This window comes from Ictalurus furcatus, chromosome 13 (genome assembly GCF_023375685.1).
Source record: "Ictalurus furcatus strain D&B chromosome 13, Billie_1.0, whole genome shotgun sequence".
NCBI lineage: Eukaryota > Metazoa > Chordata > Actinopteri > Siluriformes > Ictaluridae > Ictalurus > Ictalurus furcatus.
In genome coordinates this window covers 2,815,263-2,831,419 of record NC_071267.1, presented here as the reverse complement: position 1 = coordinate 2,831,419, position 16,157 = coordinate 2,815,263, and the positions used below count along the sequence as shown (strand labels likewise).

The following is a 16,157-nucleotide window of genomic DNA, read 5'->3' as shown; positions in this document are numbered from 1 at the left end:
CTTATAATATTAACGTCACATTAACATTAGATTAGTGCACTACGTGTGAGATTAATAGTTATCAGTATTGATGTTCTTTATTTTCATGTTATTAGCTTGTCTTTACTAATGCTAATTATGTATTTGGTTTTACAAATCTGAATAAATGCCAGAGGTAGTGACACTACCAGAATACCTCTTTGTGCACATACGTATGCACACTGAAACCATAAAGTGGTAGACGAACAGTTGCTGTCAGCTGTGGTACAATGCAACACCTGCTGGTCAGTCTAAATAATACCATAGGACATGTACCATGCATGACATATAACATGCTGCAGGCTCACCTTCACTGGAATCTGCAAGGTCAGTTGACTGACAAAGTTGGGTGATATAACCTTTGGGCAGACATTCCAGACTGAAACACAAGCTCACCTCAGTGTCATCTGGCCAAGAATGCATGCAAGGCATGCCTAATGCCAGAGTATGCCAGTAATACCCTTTTCAGTTGAGCTTACTACATAGGCTCATAATGGGGGCTCTTAAGGGACTCCAGCATGAGAGAGGCCCAACCCCTGGCTCTTAGGGGATTATGATGAATGAAGGCACCTCACCCCTCAAAAAGTTAATAATAAAGTAATAAGTCTATGAGTCTCCAGAGAAATGTTATCCACTCTTCTGTAGTGGTGCGCTGTGTTGTGACTTCAGTGTAGATAGGAAATTGTCACTGTCTACCATGAGGAAAGGTTAATATCTTGGGAATTGGACAATGAGCCCAGCTCAATAAGCTGAACACCATTCACAGCACAGCTTCTATCTAAAGCCTTCTTGCATTCAGGAGTGTTAGGTCCGAGTCATCAGTTGACAATTGAGCGCAAGGCGCCAGATCCAGAGAAACCTGAGAGACCTGGCTGAGGGACTCGTATCTAACTAGCCATCTAGAGGCCACAAGCAGGACTCTGGAATTGGCAAAAAGGTTCACCTGTGCCTCACCAAACCTTTCCTAGTTACTACTACTGGGTGCATCCCTCACTCCCCTGGACAATTGTGCCAGCACCAACAGGTGAGGTGCTGTCAGTAAGGCACCTGAGGAGATTCTGGGCAAGGTGGAGAAAGCTGATCAACCTTGTACTGCCCTTATATCATTGATTTAAGGCTTACCATCACACTATTGTTTGAGCTGGCCAATATAGCAATGTTTCACAACTGTTAAGAAGAAGACCTACTCCATCCCCTTATTGCACCACATAGCTCCCCATGTGTATGGTAATGATTTCTCTCTGGTGCACCGCTCCCAATAGGACACCTTTTGTTCATAGTTTTCTACGTCTCCAGCAAACCAGTGTTTAGACACATTTCCACATTTGGAGTTGGAATTTTCAGTGGGTGTGAAGCCTTACAGTTTGCCAGCTGATCTTGTGAGTGCTAAGTGGTGTTATTTCTGGATTGCTATTTTCTGTATGACCCTACTTTGAAAGGCCAACAAATCCAAAATGTGATCCAAAACCTAGTAAAAATTCAAGGCAAGGACAAAATACCACACTTCAAATAAATCAAGATAAAATTAGGCAAGGCAAGGCTAAGGCAATTCAATCAATCATTTTGAGTAATCATTTTATCCTGGTGATGGTTGCAGTGTGTCCGTAGCCTATACGAATCCGGTGGGAATAACCCTGGATGGAATGTCAGTCCTTCAACATGCACATCAAATTCACACACTCATTCACAACTGGGGGCAAATTAGCATAGCCAATACACGTAGCAGCTTGTTTGTGGTAGGTGTCAGAAAACCCAAACCCAAAATAACATACAAAGAAAATGCAAACTCCAAACAGACAGTAACCCAAGGGATCGGGGACCCTGAAGCTGTGAGGTGGCAACCCTACCACTGTGCCACAGTGCTGCCATAGAAAGTGGTGACTTGGTAGTTAAGTCTTTGGGCTACTGATCAGAAAGTTCGGAGTAAATCACAGCACTGCCAAACTGCCACTTACCAGAGCTCAAATGTGCTCTGTCTTAATTACAAGTCACTTGAACCTGGAGGAAACCCATGTACACACAGGTATCTCATGCGAAACTCCACAGATAATAACCATATTCAAACTGTGGACCCTGGAGCTCTGAGGCAGGAACGCTATCCACTGAATCTCTGTGTGGTCCATTCTGATAATAATTCATTATTAATATTTTATTGTATAATATATCATTATACACATACTCTATAATGGTATAACTCAACTCTGAATGTGGCCCAGAATGTATCATTTTTTACACTTGCCTGTTTAGTAGTGAATCTCCTGAAGGAAAGTCCAAACGGGTATTTGAGAATTACTCGACTGTTGTAGGAATTTTCCCCTCTGTTCTCTACGAAGACAGTCACATTCATATCCTGCATTATTCCAACTTGTATGACTGAGTATCTGAAAAAGTAACAAAAAAAATTTTTAAAAACAATGTGAAATCATCCACTTCTCAAGACTCTGCTGAGTTTTTACCAATCATCTTGCCCAGTGTTTTCCCCAAGTGTTACCCACTTTTAATAATCATCTCACCCAGAAAAGTTCAAATCCACTTTGAGATTATCAATGCAGACATTATCGGTTCCACAGTTTATTTCAAAATCCAGCTGTGAAAATAATTTCCATAGTTCAGAGTCACATGCATGGTCTTATGATAGATTTATATGAATGTGTGAAAAGATATTTCATGTACAAATAAACATATTGGATAATTATTTTGACATGTTTATTAGTAATAATAAGAAAAAAACTAATGAAAGAGATTATACTGATACTGCTCTAATATGAAAAGCTGTAGACTCTCAGTACTTACATTATGATCTGAGGTGTTCCTCATGTTAGGAGGCAGAATCGGCCGTAAATTTTTCAGTTTTGGACTAGGGAGACCCTCAAAAGTATACACTAACTCATTAGATATTGGGTTGAGTGCATCATTGGGGCAGGCCTGTAATGCAGGAGGAAACAAATAGCCACAGCAAGAGAAAGAAACTTATTTATACACTTATTTAAAAACCTAAGAGTCAAATGATGCATTAATTAATTAATTAAGATATGGACGTGTTAGTTGATGTGCTCACATCCTATCTTATATACTCATCTTATATAGTCATTTTATATCCTGTATCTCCTCATATACCTACTGTTGGACATTTTACACTAGATAAGATGGATGTTAGTACTCTTAGCTAATAAAATGTTTTATATGTGAGGAATAATTGATGATGTGCCATTGAATTATTAGAAAATAAGGCACACCTCAAGGATGTTAACGCGAAGCATCATGGCAGAAACACCTCCGGTGTGCGTTATTTTCTAATAATTCTATTTTCTTTATTTTCTAATAATAAAATATTTCAAGACATTTGTCAGGGTCTTGTTCTTAAAACGCTCTTGTGTGTAGAACTAGTTTATTACGTGTCAAAAATCTAAATTTGTTGTTAGATCATTTGTTGTTAGATTTGTCTGCTATGGTGTACAGTAGGCTAACATTTCCAATATTTCAGTTAACTTGGAAAAGTGATATGGAACTGTAATGCGGTCAAGACCTCACCAGCATTATTTTAGCTGTGCATTTACTGAAAAATAATGGCACACTCAAGACTGTCTGTCAGCCAATCACACAGTAAAATCCCTAGTGTTGAATTAACACCTAGAGTGTTTATTTGAGTCCAATGGACACTGTAGGGTGTGAATTCAACACTGTGGGTGTTAAATCAACACTGGTGAGTTTGCTGTGCAGAATCAAGAATTCAACAGCGCTGCGGTATAAGTGAATTGAATCAACTCCGACACATAAAACGTTGGAATGAAATAGGTCATTAGTCCTGACTCAGGAACAATTATGAAGATATGTCCAGATTATACCCATTACACATAATTAGAAAATACATGAAAATTATTATTGTTTACTAGTAGTTAGTAGCGCTACAGCAAAATGATTACAAAATATTGTGGAACAAAATTATAATAAATGTCTTCTAGGACGAATGACGTATAACAGTATGAAAAATATACAATGGGATAAAAAAAGGCAACCCAATAGCATGGTTTTCATAGACCACAGTTTTTTGAAGGATGACGATTTTAAATGTCATATAACACGATAACAGCAATGCAAGGATCAAATGATTATTTAATTAAGGACTGCTGGAATCCATTTACTAAAATGGATTGTACAAAATTTCATTTTCTCTGATTTTCACAAAAAAATATTTGAACAAAAAAAAAAAAAAAAAAAGAGCTATCTTGTTTTAAAAGTTATGGTGTAGGCATACCCCCCCCCAAAAAAAAAAAACATGGCTCCTGTACATTATTCATTAAGTCTCCATTATTCATGTTTTAACACAAAATTAATAATATATTTATAAATATAAGTGCAATGTAATAATAATCTGCTTAAAAATCTAATATTTTCATCTATATTAGGCTAGCCTGTTTGCAGCCTTTTTTGTCACACAACCTTTAGCATTAAATGTGTGCAAATATATACTTTTAAAAGATTTCAAAGGAGCATTTCAAATACCTCTATAAAAAATTCATGCTGATTGCACTTCTCCTGCAGTGACACAGATATCGTGCCAATTAGAACACGGTTCTTCGGTGAAAAGTAGGCCCGGTAGCTTTGTCGTTTGGCATCAAGTTTTATTGTATAGTTTATATTTGCAGTCAAGTCTAAAGAAACAGAAATAACAATCATAAGCTTTCTGAAGTCAAAGATTTCGCGTGTCATTTTGTGGAAAAGGCCAATAGGTTATGCATTTAAAAATATAGAAAGATATAGGAACCTTTTGTGCCGGTATTTAACCCTGTCATAGTGAAACACAATTGTAGTGTGTTTTTCAAAGGACTCGTGCACTCGGTGTCTCTGGTGGGGATTTTGGACGGGTTGTAAGTTACTGTGTTCCACAAGCTCACGATGGGTCTTGATCTGAACATTACACAGAAAAAAAAAACACAATGTAAATGTAACATCAAACTAAGACTGACACTGTTTTCTCATTTTGTAGTGTTAAAAATCAAAATTATTTACAAATAAAAACACCCAAAGTTATGAGACTATATTCACCCCTGTTGAGTGGATATGTACTCACTCCTGTAACCCTTAAATTACAACCCCGATTCCAAAAAAAGTCTGGACAGTATTGAAAATGCAAAAAAATAAACTAACAAAAAGAGTCATTTGAAAATTCAATTCATTTCATATTGAAAACACATTATTTGGTGTTTTACTTTGTGAATTTGATTTATTTTTGAAAATATACACTCATTTCAAATCTGATGACTGCAACACACTCCAAAAATGTTGGGACGGCAGATGGTTTACCACTGTGTAACATTACCTTTTCTTTTAATAACACTTATTAAGCTCTTGGGAACTGAGGGATTGGAGATCACGTGCATTCAGAAGTGGTTTTCGGCCTTGCCTTTTTACGCATCGAGATTTGACCAGATTCCTTGATACTGTTAATTATATTCTGCACTGTAGAAGATGAAATGCCCCAAATCCTACTGATTTGTCTTTGGGGAATGTTGTTCTCAAAGTCTTGGATTATTCACTGATGCGTCTGTTGACAGATCAGCGAGCCTCGACCCATTCTTGCACTTGAAGGACTAGACCTTTTTTGGGGGCTCCTTATATACCATGATTAGACGATCGCCTCAACTCTTTATTTCAAGTTGTTACATCGCTATAAGTCCTAAATTGCCCCTGCCCCAACTTTTTTGGAATGTGTTGCATGCATCACTTTCAAAATAAACATTTACCTTTAAAAAAAAAAAAAAAAAACTATGCAGTTGATTAGGTAAAACATCAAATACCTTTATACGTTTTTATACGTTTTCTGTTTAAATACAAGTCAAAGTACATTTACAAATCACTCCTCTTTGTTTTTATTTACATTTTCCATTCTGTCCCATGTTTTTGTCCCAAATTGGGGTTGTCGTTTTGGGGTAACCATTTGCCGTCAGAAGCCACATAATTAGCTGAATAGAGTCCATCTGTCTTCAAGTTTCATGTAATCTCAGTATAAATATAGCTGTTACTAGAAGGCCCCTGGGTTTCATGCAGCTGAAGGTGGTTCTACCCACTATTGACTTACAGAGGTGAATTCTTAAGCATCTAAGAAATGTCGAAAAAAATGTCACAATAAAAAAATCACCTGAATATATTAGGCAAATTATGTGAACCAAATGTTAAAAATCCCAGATAAGTCCATATCAATTCCCATTTGAACCATGACAGAATGCGGAAAAGTTTAAGAGGGTGGAATTTCTGTATATTTCATTCAAATAGCATCACATGTAAAATATTGCGACACAGTTACTGACTACTTTATTAGACACACTTATTGTGTTAGGCCACTTTGCAGGTTATCTATAGCTACTATTTCTGTTCACAATTTGTGTTAATTTTCCTCTAATTCCTTATCAGTGGTCCTCATTTTTGTTCTAAACCCAGCAGTGACAGTGAAAGCTGCTGCACCTGATACCCTCACACAAGAGTAACACACACCATGTGAGAACTGAAAAACCAGACCTTAAAAGTATGACTGATCCTTTGGAACCGACAGCAAGATCTGGCAGCTGGTCTTCACTATGGTCCAGAGCAGTTTGACTCAGAGAAAAACCAAAAAATTTTATCCCAGTGCGCACAGACGAGCCTCTGATTCTCTGTCAATAAATAAACACAGGACAAAATTTATATAGCAAAACTAGCAGAGAAGCTTATTGTGAGAGATCTTGAAAATGAATGTGAATGCTTTTAAACTAATTTGTGTGTTTGTGTAAATGTTGGTGTCCTTCAGTTATCTGCTGAATGCAGATTGCAGATTGTTCCATATTATACAGCATGAAGGCAGGATTGCCATTAGAAATCAGTGTCTGGTTATTTTTAAAGTTAAAGTTACTTTTGACACTTTTTACTTCTGAGGAATGATGTCAAACAAACGGCCGAGAGAAAATCTATCTACGGTCATGTGAAAAAATAAGTACACCCCATGGAAATTGTTGGCTTTTTTGACACATTTGGACAAGCAAACCTTTGATCCTTTTTGAAACAGTGCCTATTAATAAAGTTGATATACTTGAACAACACCACAAGGAAAATCAGCTTTTTCAATCTTCAACAGAAATATCAATAGAGGTGATATCTTTCTGTGGAAAAAATAAGTACACCATTGGCCCCAGAAGCTAGTATTGGCCCCTTTAGTAGAAATAACTTTTGTCGTTTTGCATAATTGTCCACCAGGCTTGCTGGAATTTTTTGACCACTCTTCGATCCCCCTTGTCATGCACACGTGAGTCTTTTATGCTGAAAGCATATCATTTCTGATCACAATATTACCTTAGAACCCAATAATGCTTGGTTAAAAAATATCAGAACCCATCCATCTCGTGGAAAGGAGGTGCAGCTCATTGCTTCTTCAAATTGATTCCTGTCTCTCCCCTGTCACACTACACTTCATCTAGCCTTCATCTAGTGGAGGTGTTTCGGCTTCAGCTTCAGTGTTTAGGCAGAAGCTAAGGCTTCATAACTGTACCGGCATTGTCCATGAGACTGCACAATATACCTCCTTCATGGCTTCCTAACCAAGGAAGCCTAGCACTTGTCATATCCATCCATCAACTTCACCAGTGGTGTGGCTTTCTTACCAAGTTTCCATTTTGCAATGTAAGTCCTCACTTCATAGGTCCTTTTAAAATTCTAATACAAGTTAACCTTATATCTTACCACTTAGGGTTAATCTTACCACTTAGAATTAGAATTAAATTAGTGATTGCTATGGCTTTGACCATTGCCTTGTGTTAAGACTATTTTGGATTTGCCTTTTGTTTTGATTTACTGTGAACTGTAGCATTTGACCTTGGCCTATTTTAAACACATGGATTCTTACAATTGGAGTTCTGGTATGGTACTCGCGGCAAGTTCAACTTGCTCTTTATTACAACATATTTTAACATTGGTTCTCTCTGACCTGTGAGAAGGTGGTGGAAATGTCTGCCTTTCTTCCATTAAAGATGTAGATGCTGCCCTGGCCATTCTCCTCTAGAGGTGCTCCTACCACTACATCCACCAGTCTGTCCCCATTTAGATCTGCAGGGCTGGCCATCGTCAGGCCAAACCTCCCCCTTTGTCCTGGAATTCCTTTCAGTGTCTGTATGTGATTTACCTGTAAAATATGTACAGAAAATGGTCTGCATGGTGCTAAAGAATGTAACACATTATCTAACAGGCCACTTTTCAGATAAACACATGGGAAGAGAAACCAGAAACAACTACAACAGCCCAAGTCTCCAGGAGTGTCATGTAATTCAAAGAAGGAACTCTGAACAAGAGTTCCCAGCAGCCACTGCATCACAGTCACATGATCACCTGCACCTGCATCACGTTCCTGCTAACGAGCACTGGTGTATATAGCCACAGTTTGCACTGCATTCTTTGTCTTACATTTGTTTTTGTTTTTTTTTTTTGTTTTTTGGTGCCATTGTTGCTGTTGCCGTGTTTAGGTCTTTGGTTGATGTTTAGTCTTTCTCTTAGTGTTTTGGTACAAGCTCTGTAGCTATTGTTTTGTTTGTAGTTATATTAAAGTAAATCTGCACTTGCATCGTGACAAGGAGAAGCTTGGAAAAATGTACCAACCACTTTTCTTATAAAACTACATCACAAGGTACCTAAAAGAATGGATGCAATTCACAGTAATAAACTAAACCAAGACTTTGGTTACTACGTCTAAAGTAACCAAGGTTACTTCATAGCCATATACTTTTCATTTTAGTACTTTTGTAGGCAACTTTGCTTTTAAATAAATAAATAAATAAATAAATTTATATGTGCCTTACACACAGTGCTGTATGTGCATAGTGTCCTATGCTCTGGCAGCCTTTAGTGAAACTACTAAATAGTCAACAAAGTGTAACGTTCTCTCTGTGTTTTGGGGCCAAATTGTCCTATTCTCCAAAGGCCCTTTTTTGAAACTTGTGATGTGACTTTAGTGGCCCAAAATGTTTTAACCTTTCAAGCATTGTGACCGTTTAAGGGTTGCAGGTAAACACCTTATTAAGAAAATCTACTGAAAGGAGATATATGTGCATGCTCAGTCCATAAGGTATTGTGGATGCTAACAGATGCTTAGCTGTAGGCTAGGTATTTAGAAATGGCAACTCGGGCATACGTACAACAACCGTGTATACAGGAATATTCCGATGCGATGGAAACGTAGTCACTGATGAGTAGTATTGTATTTCATTGTGTGCAGTATTGTATCTGCAACTTCATTTAAGGTGGAATAAGAAGACAAGTTCAGCTTTGTTACTTTTGGACTTTTGTGTTTGCTCTTTACCTTGGACTCATCAAAGGTGTAGACGAAGACTTTTCCTTCCTGATCTCCCTCATGATGCAGTGGAGCAGAAACAAGTAGAAGGTCTGTGACGCTGTTCAAATCCAAGTCCACCACACATAACTCAGCACCATAATAGGCACCAATTTGAGGCTGGAAAAAAAAAAAAAGTTGACTGGGTCTGAATTTCATCTGAGACTGGGAAATACACAGTCACTCACATCTCACATCAACACTGTGTGCCAGAGCTGTGAGGCAGTTTCACTTCCTAATGAAACACAATGCAGCTTCTTTATATATATATATAAATATCCTATATATATATATATATATATATATATATATAGGAACTAAAAATAATTAAAATTACCTCAGGAGGATCCAGTGTCTGAATAGGATTGCCTTCATTGTCTGACATGATCACTTTCCCCATGTGCTTATCTCTTGGAGCTCCCTGAATGATGATGTAGGACTTCCTGGGTGTTTTTGCTACTGTCATGGAATAACCTGTGAACACAGGACAAGCAGTCAGGAGGTTTGTTTGGTCATGTTACATGTTTGCTTACAGATTGATTCATGCATTATATTATAGCACTGTATACTGATATGCAATACACATAGCAATACAATCTTATATTAAGTTTTCAGAACACTAACAAGTTAATTAAATCATTAAATTGAAAATTTATTTGGAACAGTTATCCAAACCCCTGTTTTCCTTTCTCTTCATATTTACTCGTACATTTATTTAAAAAATAACGTGGCAAGTAGTGCACAAAGTAGTACTAAAAGTTATATACAAATCCAGGGAGTGACTCCTGGATAAAAAAAAAATTGTGGTTACATAAAGCCTGTTAAGAATCAGGGGTGGGATTCCTAAAACATTCATACTTTCTCATTCATTAGAACACTATTTCATTCACGAGAGTTTCCCAAAACCGTTCATAACTAACGTAGTACATGAAAACTTTCAACAATTAGCCTGACCCATTATTCACTACGTACCACTATTCAGGGCTTGTGTGCAGTTCTACCTCAAAAAGACAGAGGTTGCTAATTTCTATATAAAAAATCTTTCAGTTTGATAGAGTAAGTCTGATCTATTTCCTTAGGGTTAACTTTATTAACAAGGTTGTTTGTGGCTTGGTCGTGCTGTGGGTAGTGTGGCCACTTCTCAAAATCAGCCGCTGTGTTTCGGACCTTAAAGTCGGTGACTGTCTATGTGGTGTTGCACATTGTGTTTCTTAATGATGTTAGCTGTACAAAAACAAATGCAGCAAACGGCATTTAAAACTGTGTTCATGTAAATCAATTCATTCAATGTAAGAGATGAATTTACAGTGCCCACCACTAATATTGGCACCCTTGGTAAATATGAGCAAAGAAGGCTGTGAACAACTGTTATTATTATTTAACATTTCATCTTTTGTTTAAAATTACAAAAATCCTGTATATCAAACAGTTGCAAACCAAACATAGGTTTATCAATATAATATATATCTTAGTTAAATATATGTGTGCCACAATTATTGGCACCCTTTTAGTCAATACTTTTGCTCTTAGTCTTCTCCTATCATGTTTATTGTCAAAAAGCTCTATTTTGGTTTCATTTGACCATACAACCCGATCCCATTTGAAGTTCCAGTAGTGTCTGGCAGACTGAAGACTCTCGAGTTTGTTTTTGGATGAGAGTAGAGGCTTTTTTCTTGAAACCCTTCCAAACAACTTGTGGTGATGTAGGTGACTTCGGATTGTAGTTTTGGAGACTTTCTGACCCCAAGACACAACTAACTTCTGCAGTTCACCAGCTGTGATCCTTGGAGATTTTTTATCCACTCGAACCGTCCTCTTCACAGTGCGTTGAGACGATATAGACACACGTCCAATTCCAGGTCGATTCATAACATTTCCAGTTGACTGGAACTTCTTAATTATTGCCCTGATGGTGGAAATGGGCATTTTCAATGCTTCTGCTATTTTCTCATAGCCACTTCCCATTTTGTGAAGCTCAACAACCTTTTGCTGCACATCACAGCTATATTCCTTGGTCTTACCCATGGAAGTCATGGTTGAACAATTTCCTGTTCCTAGTCACCCAGGTGTACTACAAATGTCAAATATCAATGGGAATATTCTTCAAATTGATTTGTCTCATATGAATTCATTGGGGTGCCAATATATGTGACACACATATATTTAACAAATATGATTTGTTTGATATCCATGAGAGCAGAGTGTTTTTTATGAATTTTTTTAACAAAAGGTTAAATAATAAAGGCAATTTTTCACAGCTGTCTTTGCTCATATTTACCAAGGGTGCCAATATTAGTGGAGTGCCCTGTGTGCTGAAGTAAAATATTTCATTTGAGTGGAACTGATGTACACAATTGATCCAAGTAAATTCAATGAACTTTTTTTGATGTAGCTTTTGTACTCGCTTTGGTTGTTGTTTTGTACACTGAAAAACAGTTCATTGAATTAACTTGATTAAAATATGTAAATTGGTTCCGTGCGGATGCGTGATTTGCATTAACACAGTTTGTTTTTGTACACCAAACATAATTTGATCATGTATATTCAAAAGTCTAGAATAAAATTAAACTGCACACAGCCACCCAAGTTCCAGATTGAATCCAGGACCCTGCAGTTAGCAGCAATGTTGTCCACTACACTACCATGCCTGGCATGAATTAGTCGAGTTAATTTAATACTAATGAGCGTCAACATATTCCCATCTTTTCTGTGTAGCTCTTAAGACAAACATAATTTCTGTAAATTGTTGTTTGCACTCGCATCTATCGTCCACTGTTTATAAAAACTGTGTACCTGTGTCTGTTTACGCTGTTTAAGTTGTTGCTTTATCTATTCAATTTACCTCGGCTTTTAAAATATTTTTAAATGTTTTTTGGGGGGGTTTTTTATGTTAAAGCACATATTCCGTAAGGTTCCAAAGTTCTGAGCGTATAAATGAATATTTTCTTTTTAAGTTTTCTCAATTTCATTTCTGTCACTTTGTGTTCATGTGTACCGAAGACCATATTTGTCATACTGAAAAACCAATTTATGAGTTATACTGTATATTTACTATATTTAAACACCAAACTGCAAGCCTGCATTATGTGGACAAAAGCATGTATGTTATACATGATGTTACACCTGAGTAGTGAACATCCCATGCACAGTGGCATTGTCATACTAGAACAGGTTTTGGCTAATAGCTCCAGTGAAGGGGAATCTTAATGCAATAGCATACAAAGACATTCTATACAACTGTGTGTTTCCAAACAGTTTGACCCACAAATGACTGTGAGGATCAGGTGTTTTGGGGCTTGTGGATACCTGTACATAATTTTATTTTCCCATTTACATTGATAAGGTTGAATTTTGAGAGGTTTCTCACCTAAATAACTGTCATTACTGTTGCCCTTCTGAAAGGAGTCTACAGGTGTTCCTCTGTAATTGTACTTCTGATAACCGCCTTTCCACTGAAACGCTCCAACTGCACTCATTATTATGTCACCCTAAAAACACACAAAAACATCATCTTAAACTAAGAACTCCGTTTCGGATTTTCAATACTGTTTTAACATCTGGATGGTAGAAGCAGGTCACAAATGCATGAAATGAATATGCTGTTTATTTGGGGCAATCCAAGAATCGTTGTCAAAGTTCATAGGCATATTACCAGATTATCTATAATCACAATGCAGGCACATGCAGAGATCAAAACCAGGAAGTCAAAATAGGTGCATATATATATATATAATGTATATATATATATATATATAATGTATATGTGTATATATATATATTGTGTGTATATATATATATATATATATATATATATATATATATATATATATACTGTGTATATATATACTGTATATATCTATCTATCTAACTATATATATATATATATAGAGAGAGAGAGAGAGAGAGAGAGAGAGAGAGAGACATGCCTATTTATGACACAATCGGGAGATAAACCAACAACAAGATGGGTCAAGACACAGCATGAATCAAAACAAAACACATATATGTATAAACAAAGATGCACATGGGACTGGAAACAAAACATTAATATTGTATGATGTGCTGAAAAGCGTGTCACATGCCGAGAGGGAGAATATGAGGCAATATACCCCCCCCCATTTCTCCTAATGTAGTCTTGGTCACTTCCCACCCACCAGCCAGTTACACCTATCATGTGACATCTACTAACAGCATCACAGGGCATCATAACCCACTCAGAGTAAAGTGCTATTTGCCCCCTTCCACATGTTTGAGCTCACAGACGACCATGACTGGATAGTCACTGTGATTTCACAGGGGAGAGAGGGTATGCTACCCCTACAACGTGGCCAATTTTGCCCTCTTGGACTTCTGGCCACATATGGTATCATCAGGATTCAAACTCACAATATCCGGACAATAGGTTGAACAGTTTTCTGTTGCACCACTCAGTAGGCCCTTATTCATTATTTTAAAATAACATTGTCTCAATGTGGAAATGGTCCATTTCCAACTGAACTTTCACCTCATTAACTTACCCCATGTTTGCCTTACAAACAAACAATTTTCTTAGGTAGTCAAATTATAGGTCAATTATTTACCTTTAATCAGGGTTGGGTCTGTTTACTTGACTTTCAGTGGAGCTTTTGATATCATAGATCACAATGTTTTTTAGACAGAATATTATGTGTTGGAGTTAATGGAATGAAAGGAGTAAAATTGTTTTGGAGTTAAGGGAATGGCTTTTTCCTGGTTTAGGTCTTATAGTGTCTGCCTGACACCATCAGTTATTCTTTACATCTCTGTGCAAAGAAAAGTACAGTTTGGTGTCCCCCAAGGCTCTATTCTGAGGCCACTGCTTTTTTACTTATATTGTATCTCTAGGTGGAATGATTTGTAATGATGACATTAGCTTCCACTGCTATGATGATGACACACAGCAGAATGTTTCAGTCAAAGCAGATAACTGGTAGCAGCTTTAAAAAAAAGGTATGTATACAGACATCAGGCACTGGATGCTAAGTCACTTACTCCAACTTAACTCTAAGACAAATGTTTTACTAGAGCCACCACCTGTTAAAACTAAGCTTTCCAATGTTCTTGCTGCTCTCTTGTGTTTTGAATTTATGTCAGGTACTTGTGTCTGGCCATGCATATTTGTTTTCCCCACTACCTGGCAATTAAGCACGATAAATCTTATATAAAATAATTTTAAACAATATTCTTGCCCCATCAAGATGACAGCACAAATTTTGTCTGAACTGGTGTTTTAAACATTATGTAGAGTAGTACTGAGATGCCCAAGATTGGCAGTATCTAATTAAACGTGAAAAAGAAGCAATGGAATTGAAGATAACCAATGCTGGTTAAAAAAAATTAAAGGCGTAACTTACAGTTGACACAAAGTCTGTGCTGAAGCCATCCTGTGCAAATTCCATCCTGGTGGATTCTCCTGAAGTCTGGGTTCCTAATAAAGTAATAATATCAAGAATTCTACTTATTGTAAACACCAAAGAAAAACTATGCTTATTTTCCTTTACCATGTATTCTGAGCCTCACAATATGTATCAGAGGGCAATAGTGATAGAGAAAATTTACTAAGTAATTTACTTGTATACCCTCAATTGCAATGATATTCTCTTCCAGTGTCTCTCGAATTTCCTTTAATACAGAAAAGTCATTCACTTTAAATACATATTTATCATCTGGATCCGATGCAATAGTTTTCAACTCATTCTCTGCTGATGGGCTGTTGAAGGCACTACCGACCTAGTGAAGAAAAAATCAGAGCATAAATAGAGACAGTTTGCCAGTTCACCAGTGTGACCTGTATTTTTTGTATATTGAAATTTCTACATACCAAAACTGAACACAGTGTATTTCTACTATTAAATATCTCGCATAAACTGATATTAGTATCGTAGTATACTAGAAGCCTTTATGGTCTTCATCAAAAACAAAAATAATGTTCACAACAAAAAAATTTTACACAATGTGGTATTCATGAAAACCCACTTAGTTTATAGTGAAAATTTTATTAAATTCAGTTGTTTCACATTAATGACTTGAAAGAAAGCAATCCAGTAGAATACCATGAATTAAGACAACTAAGATTTATTCATTCAATTAGGACCAAAGTTTGTGTTCTGTTGTGTTGCCACGTAAAAGGAGGAAGAATTATTGTGTGTCTATGTTAGCCGATTAACTGCAATGGTTCACTGGTATCACCAGAAGATTTAGCGCTTGCATGGTGCTCTTTCACCTTAAAGTCATCATTGACTTTTTATTGCATTGTTTTGCCATCACTAAATGACAGTGGGCTATGCCATGAACACCCTTTGCACTTTACGGCTGATTGGCATTTATCAATATATGCACACAAATATTAAGAAAATCAGTGTTACCAAAGCATTTTGTGAAGCGAGTGGAAATTTTTAGTTTTATTTGGATGACAAAACATTTTCACATAATTTTATTAAAAGATTAATAAATGAAGCCCAATGACTATAAAGGACCAGGCAACATTTTGCTGAATCCAGGTCAGTACTATTTAATTCTGTTTCTGGTGGGACGTTTATTATTTAAAGACATAATACAGTTAATAAAACATTTATAATAGTCCTATGAATGGGTGATGTAGGGAAATTTCTTACCCCTATAGCATAGCGAGTAATTTTCTTCTGCTCTGCATCCTGAGCAGCATTTCCCAGCTCACTGCGGTCATGTGATTCACCATCAGTGATGACCACCAACACTCTGTTAGCATTTTCTCTGGCTCCTGCCTCACTGGTAAATAATTCAGCTCTGTGCA

At 36.8% G+C, this 16,157-nt stretch overlaps 1 protein-coding gene across 2 annotated transcripts in view; it reads right to left on the bottom strand.

The window, feature by feature from the left end:
- LOC128616624 (integrin alpha-M) overlaps positions 1 to 16,157 on the bottom strand; it is a 35,123-nt gene that overhangs the window by 8,539 nt on the left and 10,427 nt on the right. For both annotated transcript variants that reach the window (XM_053639242.1, XM_053639243.1), the window contains exons 8-20: positions 16,000 to 16,150; positions 14,965 to 15,115; positions 14,740 to 14,813; positions 12,735 to 12,855; positions 9,705 to 9,841; positions 9,338 to 9,487; positions 7,973 to 8,167; positions 6,535 to 6,668; positions 4,784 to 4,926; positions 4,522 to 4,670; positions 2,812 to 2,943; positions 2,532 to 2,605; positions 2,258 to 2,399 (exon numbers count right to left, since the gene is read on the bottom strand). In XM_053639242.1, the coding sequence (XP_053495217.1) occupies positions 2,258 to 2,399; positions 2,532 to 2,605; positions 2,812 to 2,943; positions 4,522 to 4,670; positions 4,784 to 4,926; positions 6,535 to 6,668; positions 7,973 to 8,167; positions 9,338 to 9,487; positions 9,705 to 9,841; positions 12,735 to 12,855; positions 14,740 to 14,813; positions 14,965 to 15,115; positions 16,000 to 16,150 (1,753 nt within the window). The remainder of the gene's footprint in view (positions 1 to 2,257; positions 2,400 to 2,531; positions 2,606 to 2,811; positions 2,944 to 4,521; positions 4,671 to 4,783; positions 4,927 to 6,534; positions 6,669 to 7,972; positions 8,168 to 9,337; positions 9,488 to 9,704; positions 9,842 to 12,734; positions 12,856 to 14,739; positions 14,814 to 14,964; positions 15,116 to 15,999; positions 16,151 to 16,157) is intronic.